The sequence below is a fragment of the Salmo trutta genome, chromosome 25 (genome assembly GCF_901001165.1).
Source record: "Salmo trutta chromosome 25, fSalTru1.1, whole genome shotgun sequence".
NCBI lineage: Eukaryota > Metazoa > Chordata > Actinopteri > Salmoniformes > Salmonidae > Salmo > Salmo trutta.
Window position 1 is genome coordinate 21,508,309 of NC_042981.1, and position 12,914 is coordinate 21,521,222.

At 49.1% G+C, this 12,914-nt stretch overlaps 1 protein-coding gene across 2 annotated transcripts in view; it reads left to right on the forward strand.

Moving 5' to 3' along the window:
- LOC115162157 (homeobox protein Meis2) overlaps window positions 1-12,914 on the forward strand; it is a gene marked incomplete in the record, with an annotated part of 95,608 nt that overhangs the window by 41,750 nt on the left and 40,944 nt on the right. The window contains 1 exon segment of one of the 2 annotated variants that reach the window (XM_029713185.1): window positions 8,526-8,668. In XM_029713185.1, coding sequence (XP_029569045.1) covers window positions 8,526-8,668 — 143 coding nt within the window. 2 annotated transcript variants of the gene reach the window in all.

Consider the following 12,914-nt stretch of genomic DNA (forward strand, 5'->3'; position numbering starts at 1 on the left):
TAAGGAGGGAAGAGAAGATTATTACAATGTTGTTGTGCGAGTGGTGCAGCGTGAAGACATAGAGGAGTTGAGGGGGAACAGAACAGGGTGGAGTTGTCAGGGAGGTAGCTAGTGTGAAATCTTTGGTCTAGACCCAAGGCCCTTCATTGGGCACTGATCTCTGGGGGGTAGATCAGCTTTAATATTGATGATATATTGGAGGTTCTATCAATTTAATTGTTTGCACCATTTCTAATCACTCTTATTTTTTTCTTATTTGTTTTATTTTCTCCATACTTTTCCCCCCCTACCCATGACATCCTTTTAGCCCCCCCCCCCCAAAAAAACATTATTTTGTAGAGGAGTGATCGGGTGGGTGGTTTGGGTTGCTAGAGAAGTTACTGCAAACAAAGGACAGCAAAATATCTACTGCAATAATTTTTTACCACGCTGCTCACCTCCGTTTAGTCAACAAAACTAAAACAATAACCAAGGCTCTGGGGGCGAACAGTGGCGCTGTTTCCCCTAACACAGATTCCATCGATAAGGTGCAAAAACAAATTGTCCTTGAACATCATGCACAAAACTTTTACACACAGCTCTACTTCTTGATGAAGTGAATCTGGGGTGGCAGGTAGCCTAGTGGTTAAAGCGTTGGGCTAGTAACCGAAAGGTTGCTGGATGGAATTCCCGAGCTAAAAAGGTGAAAATCTGACCGAACAAGGCAGTTTACCACTGTTCCCCTGGTAGGCCATCATTGTAAATAAGAATTTGTTCTTAACTGACTTTCCTAGTTAAATAAAGGTTAAAAAAACTAAAAACCTGCTTGGCACAAATGAAAGGTTTGGTGACTCCTAAAATCATCAGCACCAATTGATTAATCAACTCATGGAGAAGTGGAGGCAGAGATCTCGGTTGGGGCTGCTAGAATAATCAGAGTCGCAACCAGGAGCAGCCAATCAGAGAGAGGGCCAGGAGAAGGAGCAGCAGCCTATCAGAGAGAGGGCCAGGAGAAGGAGCAGCAGCCTATCAGAGAGAGGGCCAGGAGAAGGAGCAGCAGCCTATCAGAGAGAGGGCCAGGAGAAGGAGCAGCAGCCTATCAGAGAGAGCGCCAGGAGCATCAGCCATTGTTGGCCTCTCAAAGGCCCTATTTATGATGTAATGAGATGATTGTTGTTACAGGTAGCAGGTTAATTACACTGGTAATTACCCCTAGCCCAAAGCCTTTGATTGTATACATAGCCCAGATTTCAGGCTTATTGAAAGATGACTATTGCATGGAACCACAGGCCCCAGTAGCACTAGGGAGAAAGGTAGGGACCCTCCCATCTCAGCGCACTCTCCTTTGTGGCCCCAGGGGAGAGGCTGTAGGGGAGAGGCTGTAGGTGAGTGGGGTTAGGCTGTGGGGGAGTGGGGAGAGGCTATAGAGGAGAGGCTGTAGGGGAGTGGGGAGAGGCTGAAGGGGAGTGGGGAGAGGCTGTAGGGGAGTGGGGAGAGGCTGTAGGGGAGATGCTCTAAGGGAGAGGCTGTAGGGGAGTGGGAGGAGGCTGTAGGGGACTGGGGAGCGGCTGTAGGGGAGAGGGGAGAAGCTGTAGGGAGTGGGAAGAGGCTGTAGGGGAGATGGGAGAGGCTGCAGGGGAGTGGGAAGAGGCTGTAGGGGAGATGGGAGAGGCTGTAGGGGAGGGGCTGTAGGGGAGTGAGGAGAAATGTAAGGAGGATGCCTTGCTTTGGCCTATGTCCACTCCTTGTCCTCCCCTAACTCACTCTTTACTGCCTTTCCCTCCCTGCCCCTCCTTCCTCTTCTCTTTCCACTGCCCCAAACTTACCCCCTCCACCCCACTCTTCTGAAGTATGGAGAGATGTGTACTATGGGCCACGGTCAGAGCTGGGCCTGTGAGAGGAGAGCGAGAGAGAGGCCTAGTATCTGTGAAGAGGTAGGTGATAGTTATCTGCAGCATTCCTGGGATGACTGAGAGGTATCTGTCTGGTGGCAGGGTTAGGGGACTAGGATAAGGGAGAGGGGGCAGAGGTGTAGGAGTTGAGCAACCAAATGGCCTTGCCTTGCCGGCTTTCCTGCTCTCTGTCCTGCCTGTCTGCCTGTCTGTCTTCCCACATTCAGGAAAAAAGCCATCTAATTAGAAGCTCTTATTCCACGTAATTTAAGGGAACACAATGTGTTTTTTTCTGCAGAGACAACTGCACATTGCTCCTCATGCACAAGGACCCACTCAGTCAGTCATAACTGCAGCTGTGTTAAGATAGAGCTTTATTCCTCTGGGTGTGTATACAGGTGTAAGAATATTTGGAAGTCCTCTGGCCTGGTGTTCACCACTGGTAAAATTGTAAAAGGCAGGGAGGCGACACCTGAATTTGGCATCAGGAGGGCGGTAGGGAGCGGAGGGAGAGTGTAATTGCTGCGACAAGTTTTAGAGCTGTTAATGACTCCTGGCATAGCGCTCCCAATTTGTCAGCGTGCTTGGTGTTTATTAAGCTGTTGTTTTACGGTCCAGTGCAAGGGTTGCTGCTTGTTTAAGCAGAGATCAGGACATAATGACTCTAAAACATCGCTGGCCTTAGTGGTCAACACAATAAAACAATTCCATTTAGGCCTGCCGAGTGGCACAAGGGTCTAAGGCACTGCATCGTAGTGCCAGAGGTGTCACTACAGACCTGGGTTCAAACCATGAGGCGGCGCACAATTGGACCAGCTTCGTCCGCGTTAGGGTAGGGTTTGGCCGTCTGGGGTGTCCTTGTCTCATCGCGCTCTAGCAACTCCCTGTTTCGGCCGGGCGCATGCACGCTGACTTCGGTCGCTAACTGTACGATGTTTCCTCTGACACATTGGTGCGGCTGGCTTCCGGGTTAAGCGATCAGTGTGTCAAGAAGCAATGCAGCTTGGCGGGGTTGTGTTTTGGATGACGCATGGCTTTCGAGGTTCGCCTCTCCCGAGTCCGTACGGGAGTTGAAGCGATGGGACAAGACTGTAACTACCAATTGAATAGATAAAGGGGTAAAACGTTTTTTTTTAATTACATAAAATAAAATATAAGACGTCTCAGTGAGGGGGTATAGGGCTTTTTAAAGTATGAAAAAATTATGTTTTACATAGGAGCAGGAGGATAGGGGCATCTAAACAAAAAAAATGTTTTAGGGATTTAGCATATTGCTAGCATGTTGGAGTGTGTGTTTTGTTATTTGAGGCGTTAGCATATTGCTAGCATGTTGGAGTGTGTGTTTTGTTATTTGAGGCGTTCGCATATTGCTAGCATGTGGTTGGGACTAGAAAACCTGTAATCCCATGGGCAGAGGGCCAGCCATACCCCTGCCTGCTGGAGTGTGAATAGAGGCACTGCGTGTGCGCGCGTGTGTGTGTGTGTGTGTGCGTGCGTCAGGAACATGTGGTCCCAGTGCCGTAGAGGGCCCTGTGTAAATCCTGAGTAAATAAAAGGGGGAAAGGCTGGACAAAAGAGGAGCCCCCACTGCTTCCCTCATTCACAGCCATTTGGGGGACTGAATGTGCTAAACGCTGCTTATGCCGGCTGAAAAGTTGAGGAGAAAACGAAGGGGAAAAGAAGGCTTTAAATCCCCCTTCTTTTCTCTCTTTTCTCTCTTTTCTCTCTTTTCTCTCTTTTCTCTCTTTTCTCTCTGGCCAGGCCTGTGAGGGTGGGGAGGAGGTGGAGGTCCAGGCAGTGTGGAGGGGTGTGGGGAGGAGGTCCAGGCAGTGAAGAGAGGGTGAAGGGGGTGTGGGGAGGGGGTGGAGGTCCAGGCAGTGAAGAGAGGGTGAAGGGGGTGTGGGGAGGGGGTGGAGGTCCAGGCAGTGAAGAGAGGGTGAAGGGGGTGTGGGGAGGGGGTGGTGGTCCAGGCAGTGAAGATAGGGTGACGGGGGTGTGGGGAGGGGGTGGAGGTCCAGGCAGTGTGCAGGGTGTGGGGAGAGGATGGAGGTCCATGCAGTGTGGAGGGGTGTGGGAAGGGGGTGGAGGTCCAGGCAGTGTGGAGGGGTGTGGGAGAGGATGGAGATCCATGTAGTGTGGAGGGGTGTGGGGAGAGGATGGAGGTCCAGGCAGTGTGCAGGGGTGTGGGGAGAGGATGGAGGTCCAGGCAGTGTGGAGGGGTGTGGGAACGGGGTGGAGGTCCAGGCAGTGTGCAGAGGTGTGGGGAGAGGATGGCGGTCCAGGCAGTGTGGAGGGGTGTGGGAACGGTGTGGAGGTCCAGGCAGTGTGCAGGGGTGTGGGGAGAGGATGGAGATCCATGTAGTGTGGAGGGGTGTGGGAAGGGGTTGGAGGTCCAGGCAGTGTGGAGGGGTGTGGGAAGGGGGTGGAGGTCCAGGCAGTGTGGAGATCCAAGGTAAAGGAGGCTGAGATGGCCCCTGTTGTTCCCTCTGTGTCCCACTATTTCCAATGGGCCGAGCACAGTGCCCTGGGGAACCCCCAAAAAAGTCCTCCACCTCACCCTCTCTCCCTCCCCGGTGTGGCAGAGTCGGGGTAAGCATGCCTGAGTTGCGTTGCTCTGCGGGGTGGGGTGGTTGTAATTAGTCACTTTAACCACAGCCTCTGTAAGCCACTGGCTCCACACTCATGCTCCATTACGCTCGGGCGCAGCAGCGCAAATCCTCTGGTCATGCTCTGAAAGCATACACGCTGCCCATCCAGCCCTATCAGGAGCAATCTGCATCAGTATAATAATAGTATTGTGCTCTCTAAGGACAAATAAGTGTGCTCTATTTTAGAAGCCCCACAATATGTGGTTTAGAATGTGGTTTCTGAATCATTGGAAGAGTTATTACTCAGTCATGTATAGTTTGGGTGTACTGGAATAGTAGGGTAGGACATTCTTGTATTATTGATAGGGCCACAACATGTGTAACTAGTGGTTTTATAGTGTTCTCGGTCCTGGCACCTACTGCATCCCCGATATAGTGTAATGTATCACACCCATTCTACATTCACCTGTTATCAGAGACCCAGACTCTGAATGAGGATTTTTTTAATTCATACTAATATTTGCAAAGTGTTGTGGTGGTAGTAATATATTTATATTTACAGTCCTATTGCAGCTCGTTAATGAGCTCAGCCCTGAGACCAATTTACTAGCAGGGAGATATCTGAATGCATTTTTAATACTGCCTCTTGGTGATGAGAGAGCTGATCTGAGTGTAATGTCTTCTGTGCCTGCCTGGTTGTTTCTGTGTTTGTTTGTTTACTGGCGTGCGCTCACTCTTTGCGTCCGGTCATTCCTCCCTGCTCTTTATCCGTGCATATAAAAACATGAACATAATTTCATTGTGAGCACTTTAAGTCGAGAGAGAGAGAGAGAGAGAGAGAGAGAGAGAGAGAGAGAGAGAGAGAGAGAGAGAGGGCGCTGCTTTTCCAAAAGTGCCTGAGGCTAATCTCCAGCACCTCCCGAGGCCCTCTGCCCACCTCATAATAGCCATCCCCCATCTGTGTGACACGGGCAGATGATGGGACGCTTCCCCTGTCCCGCTTGTTTTTTTCTCCTTTTTTTGTTGTTGCAGAGTGCACATCCACACAGGTTAAAATGCCAGAGTTGCCAGGGAACAGTCAGAAGCCATTAGCGTTTCAGACAATTTGCCCTGCAGCACTCCATCTCTGGCTCATACAGAAGCAGTGGGGGTGGATGTAAATCACCAGCTCTCCTTTAGATGTAATGAGGTTGTGTAAGTTGGGCCTTCTCTTCTTCTTTCTTTCTCCTGCCTTACTCTTTTCATTATTTGATTATTTCCATCTCTTTGGGCCAGCCTTCACATTCTTTCCACTTCCTGTGTGCGATGTTTGTGTACACGTTGTGCAGATGTATATTTACATGTTTACATATGTATATCATAAAGATCAGCTCATATATAACATCCCCTGTTGGTGTGCAGTATGCATATGTACACTATGTATGATGGTAGGAGTGTGTGCGCATACGTGAAAGAGAAAGACAGGGAGAGAGAGAGAGACTGAGAGAGACCAAGAGAGAGAGAGACCGAAAGAGAGACACAGGCAGGCAGACAGGCAGACAGACAGACAGACAGGCAGGCAGGCAGGCAGGCAGGCAGGCAGGCAGGCAGGCAGGCAGGCAGGCAGGCAGGCAGGCAGGCAGGCAGGCAGGCAGGCAGACAGACAGACAGACAGACAGACAGACAGACAGACAGACAGACAGACAGACAGACAGACAGACAGACAGACAGACAGACAGACAGACAGAGAGAAAGAGAGATGCTGAAAGCCTGGGAGTCTGGTTTCTCCCTTGCGGGTCGGGGCAGGAGGGAGTGAGCAGGCAGGGTAATGAAGTGACAGGTCAGTCTGTAAATGCGCACAGGTCGCCCCAGCCCCAGCCAGGGGGAGGCTATCGCATTGCAGTGAAAATGGAAACGTCAATAAAATGAATCTGCCAGCCTTTTTCCCAATGTGGCTCTATTGGATGAGCCGGATAACTCCCAGCAGGAAATTGATTTGGAAACTAGCTCCCAAAAAAACAACAAAAACTCTAATACCCCAACAAAAAAAAGACTAAATCTTAACATTATTTAACCCAAAAGGCAGCACTGTGAAGTGCAAAAGAGTGTGACGTCCACTCTGGTTGCTGGTGTTGTTATTGAAGTTGAAAGCAACACTGGGGGAGTTAGACTAGTCCCTGCTTCTGGGTCGCATTTCTCAGGAAGCCACACATGGTCAGGCAGGCGCTACGTCTAGGCCCCCGTTTATTGTTTTAGGCTTTCCTGAACAAGGATTCGTACTTAGCGTGGGATTTATGGCATTTGCTGCTAATGAATGCCCATTCTACAATTATCACACTCCCAGGCGTGCCGCGTCCCCTATTCCCACATGTCCTTCAGAGGGCCTAGCTTCTTTAGCTCCACACAGGGAGGGAGCACAAAGTCGGCACTTCTCTGTTTTCCTCTGTTGTGTGGCTCCTGCGCTAATGATGTGGAAGGAAAACACAGCAGACAGACAGACAGACAGACAGACAGACAGACAGACAGACAGACAGACAGACAGACAGACAGACAGACAGACAGACAGACAGACAGACAGACAGACAGACAGACAGACAGACAGACAGACAGGGGGGAAAATAAGTGGAAGGGGGAAGAGACTGAGGAGAGGAGGAGGGGGGAGGGGGGAGAAAGGCCTCAACGCTGCATGTCCATGTATTCTTCATTTATTTTGGTTACGCCACCAGGCGGATCCTTTTTCTTTCCTCTCTTTTTTAATGTTATTAGTTCAAACATTTATGCAAGATTAAGGCTTGTATAGGTGCCCATGATTGATGTCTCCCCAAAAACAGGAAGACATGCAAGTCTGAATTTTGAGAATGTCGGGGTCCTTCTCTGCCTTAGTGGAGTTTTTCTGATACATTATTTAGATGCCCTCAAGGAAGGCTTTCAAGGCATTTGTGCCTGGGGGCAAGAAAAAAATAACTATGACTGTTAAAAGTAAATCATTTTTGCTAATGCACAATTAATGGCCAGAGAAGAGGAGAGAGAAAAAATACAAAGATGGAAACTTCGGTTTAAAGGAGAGAGCCTGCCTTGATATGCGAATGTTTTCTTCCTGAAATCAAACACTGTCGGACATTAATGCAGGGAGAGAGAGCCGCCTGCCATGCTAATCTTCCGGCGGAAGGGGGAGGTGTCGCAGGAGAGAGGATGGGTGTGAAGAAGCTGGGGGGGGTTCGACTCTAGTCCATTATGTGCATCGAACTGCAACAATGAACCAGCCCAATGCACACCCCACTTCAATTCACATTCAACGTCTGTGGTTTGTTGCATGTGTGGACCCTGTATATGTGTGTCTGTTCATAAGACTCCCTTCTCAGTCCATCCAGGCCCTCTGGATCTGAAAAAAAAGTCATTACATTATGTCAAACCTGTGGATATAACTGAATGAATGACATGAGTCCTAATGGAAGTCATGTAGGTCATGTAGCCCCAAACCTGAAGCCTTGTTGTTTTTTCTTCTTCTTTCTCCTCCTACTGAACCGTCTGGAGGGGGAAGTGTTTCTGCTTCTAACCAAAACAACTGTCCATCTATTCCACTCTGCTGGTCTGGGTGGAAGACCTCACCTCTCAATTTTTTTAATGTATTTGTTGAACCTTTATTCAACTAGACAAGTCAGTTAAGAACAAATTCTTATTTACAATGGCGGCCTACCAAAAGGCAAAAGGCCTCCTGCAGGGACGGGGGCTGTGATTAAAATAAAATAAAAACTACCATATAAGTAGAGGACAAAACACACAACAAGAGAGACAACACAACACTACATAAAGAGAGACCTAAGACACTTTCTATATACAGTAAATCCCTCTCCCTCTGTGCAGGCATTGGTATAGGCTACTACTGAGTAAGCTTTGGCATAGTCCTCCATATAACTTAGATAACCCACTGGGCTGGCATTAGTGTCTTATATAGTGTCTTATATATATATATTTCACTTACTAGGGTTCTATCTAGCCCTTTGTGTTGTTACTGCCCAGGCTTCCTATTGGTCCATCTTCTGTCCTAGGCTGCTATTTAAACCTGTGTCTTGTTTCTGTCTAGGAGATGGTTTAGAGAACAGCGTGGCGTCCCCTGGCACAGGTGATGACGACGACCCGGACAAGGAGAAGAAGAGACAGAAGAAGCGCGGTATCTTCCCCAAGGTGGCCACCAACATCATGAGGGCGTGGCTGTTCCAGCATCTCACGGTGAGTACCCACATAGTGGAGCACCTGTCGTACACAGACACTCACATGTACGAACCGTGAGATGCTGGAACAGACACGCCCTCATGATGTTTGTGGCCATCTTGGGGAAGTTGCCGCATGTACACATGCACATATATAGACACTCACGTACTCACAAACACACACACAACACACACACACACGCGCACACACGCACACACGCACACACACACACACACACACACACACACACACACACACACACACACACACACACACACACACACACCTGTCACTGACTTGTCACGCTCGGGTCAACTCAGTCAAGTCAATCAGACATCCCAGTTTGCTCTGCTGAAAGCCTCAGAGATGTGGATATAGAGCTGACACCTAGCCTAGCGTAGCATCGCCGTCAGCAGTCCTGGCCACTGGTTTGTCACATACTGGACATCGTCTCTCAATGCACTGTTGGCGCTGTGTTTATTCTAAACTGACAGCTATGGGGAAGGGTTTTTGATGAGAATCAGGTTCATTCTTACAGAGGAAAGTGTGTGTGTGTTTTATATGTGTTATGTCAGTGTCATTTCATTGTTAGCATTGCTTTTTACATTAAAATAAAACAAATAGAGACATGTTTTGATAGCACTTATGTCTTGAGCATAAACAGCACGTAACAGTTTTATTGTAATTATGAACCTAAAATGTGGAGCTTTTTTTCACTCTTGATGGTCATTTAAAAAAAAATGATATGGAGAAGACATTCAAATATTCATTCAGTCTGTTTGAGGTTAAGATGGCTGCTCTCCATAGCTCAGAGAAGCTAGTTTGTTTGTCTCGGTCTCTCTTTGCCGAACGCTTAAATCAGACAACGTCTGAGAATGGCTCATTCACTTCAGTAGGCAAAGAGTGACGCTACACCTTGGATGGAGTATTCAGAGGTCACATTCATTCTGTGGTTCATTTTGGAAATGAGTCTCTGTGTGTGGGTGGAGGGTGTGGGGGCTATATGGGTGGAGGGTGTGGGGTCTATATGGGTGGAGGGTGTGGTGGCTATATGGGTGGAGGGTGTGGGGGCTATATGGGTGGAGGGTGTGGTGGCTATATGGGTGGAGGGTGTGGGGTCTATATGGGTGGAGGGTGTGGTGGCTATATGGGTGGAGGGTGTGGGGGCTATATGGGTGGAGGGTGTGGGGGCTATGTGGGTGGAGGGTGTGGGGGCTATATGGGTGGAGGGTGTGGGGGCTATATGGGTGGAGGGTGTGGGGGCTATGTGGGTGGAGGGTGTGGGGTCTATGTGGGTGGAGGGTGTGGGGGCTATGTGGGTGGAGGGTGTGGGGGCTATGTGGGTGGAGGGTGTGGGGGCTATGTGGGTGGAGGGTGTGGGGGCTATGTGGGTGGAGGGTGTGGGGGCTTTGTGGGTGGAGGGTGTGTTTGGCTATGTGGGTGGAGGGTGTGGGGGCTATGTGGGTGGAGGGTGTGGGGGCTTTGTGGGTGGAGGGTGTGTTTGGCTATGTGGGTGGAGGGTGTGGGGGCTATATGGGTGGAGGGTGTGGGGGCTATGTGGGTGGAAGGTGTGGGGGCTATGTGGGTGGAGGGTGTGGGGGCTATGTGGGTGGAGGGTGTGGGGGCTATGTGCGTATGTGCTTGCACGTGTGTGCACGTGTGGGTGTGTGCACACTCTTATTAGTAGGGTGGGTCCCTGTTATGCCGCTGTAAAGTCAGGATTCACTGAACAGAGTGGTTGTGTGTAGTGAGGTGATGCAGCTAGCCAGGAAGCATGGTCAAAGAGAAGGGAGTGTGTGGGGAGGTGGGAGGGATGGGCTGGTCATGTCCCACCTCCCTCTATGATGTCAGGACATTATCAGAGCAGAGGTCTGTATTGATTTGGACAGGGAGGTGGAAGGGACACACAAGCTGGTGCCTGCTGACCATGTGGACTTGTTAGAACGGACAGAGTGATAGTAGAAGGGGAGGGGGTGAATGGAGAAGAAGCGTGAGAGAGGGAGACAGGGCAGGTCAGAACCCTAGGATGATCCTGACCCTCTCACTTAAGAGGGTCAGGTGCCCCCGCTGTACCCCCATTGCCTGCGTTGCCCAAAGCCTCTGCCCCCCTGATTACCTAACCAGCAAATACAGCCAGCAAATACAGCCTAATTGAAAGGGCTGTAAATCCATGAAATATTGGTCAGGGATAATCAGGAGTGATTTAATCACTTTGATCTATTCAGGAGCAGTGGCACTGCAGCAGCATAGCCATTAGCCTCACGGCAACGCTGCAAAGCACAGTGCTTATTATTCTCATCATTATCTTCATGTTTTTACTGATGCTCATGGCTAGGCTGGATATTTCTCCCCAACCCACAGAATAGAATGGGCTTCGTTTGAAAGCTGACTGCGTGTGTGAGGGAGAGAAAAAACGAATACAAAAAAATCCCCTCTTCTTTCGCCTGACATGAGATGAAGTTGGACGATAGTTTAATGGGTGAAGAAGGGAAGAGTGGGAAAAAAAGGGGTGAACATTTTGGAGGCCTTCTTTGAGCCACTTACCATGGTGGTTAGACACACACACACACACACACACACACACACACACACACAAACACGTTTCCTGGTTAATTTGGTGTGCTCGTACTAATTAGAAATTTCTCGCTTTATTGAGGGATCATTAGGCATCTTTCTTGGTGACTTGAGGAATGCCCGATTGTAGGTCTCTCACAGTTCCAACGTTTCCCTGCTCCAAAAAAGGAGAGAAAGAAACACAGAAAGCTTTGCAGCCTCTCCAGCAATTTCCTTTAGAATTTTGTTTAATTAAATTGAAAGAGTGGAAAGAGGAGAAGGAAAAGAAATCCCAATAGATCGAGTCCAGGGGCATTTTTTTTTATTCAGAGAAGTAGAGCTTTTAAGACTCCTCTTTTCCCACTCTCCTTCATTACCTCTCCTGCTTTTAGATGTTTTCTCAAATCTTTATTTGTCTGTTTTGTGAGACAACCAGGCCAGTCTTATACAAGCAATAATCCCTCCGTTTTAACCTAGCTTCATCTTTTTTTCTTAGAGAAAGAGGGCTAATTGAATTATCCCCCTCTACTCTACTCTAGCCCCCCAACCCATACACACTCACACACATACACACTCATTCACCTTTTCTTTTCATTTGTTAAGCAAATGTATTTTCCATTTAAGGATGCGTTTGTGCTGGGGTGAATTCATGGGGACTTTGGCCCCTGAATGGCCTATTGCGGCATTCTGCCATTCACACATTCATTAACTGAGGCAGAGAGTGAAAGGGAGCAGGCCTGTATTTTCTCCAGCATGCTAGCTTCTCCTCCATGAGAGCGACCACAGGGGTCTCCTACATATGTTCTCAACATCCAGCCATTGTCACCTATTCTGAAAGAGCTCAAAAGGACGGGACCCCCTTCACACCGCGAAAAACAACACAGGCCAACAGTAACAATTGTTGGCTTTTGGATTCAGTATTATAACTAAATCGAATCCCCCTCCCCTCCCTCCCTCCCTCCCTCCCCTCCCCAGCCTCACCCCCCCTCCTGGGTTCCCCCTGACCTCACACTCTCATGGGAGAAATCACAGGGCGGCTTTCTTCATCACAGTCAGATATGGAAAATAGTCTTTCTTCAATTGGCACTTGCCCCTCAGTCCTTCAGCGGCCGTCCGTCAGCCTTCAGTCAGCCCAGGGAGAATGAAACGCAGCGTTTTGTGCGCGACAGCCGAGATCTGATATCTTCTGCATGTAATGAATACGCCAGCAATTATTCTATAGAGTTATTGTGATAAACCCAGCCTCTTTCATGCGTGTATTCATATAGCAGCAGAAAGCACGCGAGCTGGCATCTTTTAATGTCCCCTGTGGAATTGGCAAACTGCTGGAGAGATCAGCTGGTGTAAGCCGGTAGTAGAGGGCCAGAGACATGCTCTCCCTTCACCCCTCCCTCCCTTTCTCTCCCTTCTGTCTGAGTTTCTGGATGTCTTCCAGTCACATTAAGGGAAGGGAAATCCCAGACTGTTGGTATAAGCTTTTCAATATTACAGGGAGATTATGTTATCAGAAAGGTAAACTTCACCGTTAGGGGTAAAATGGTCGACTGCGCTTCAAAGGCATGGAGGCAGAAAGGGGACGAGAGGGAGGGAGGGAGGGAGAAACTGGAGGAAGGATATATGGAAGGAGCACAAGAGAGGGAAAGAGAGAGGGGGCTCTAAGGAGAGAAGACAGACAGGGTGAGATAGACAGACAGAGAGTGAGGTTGTGTTG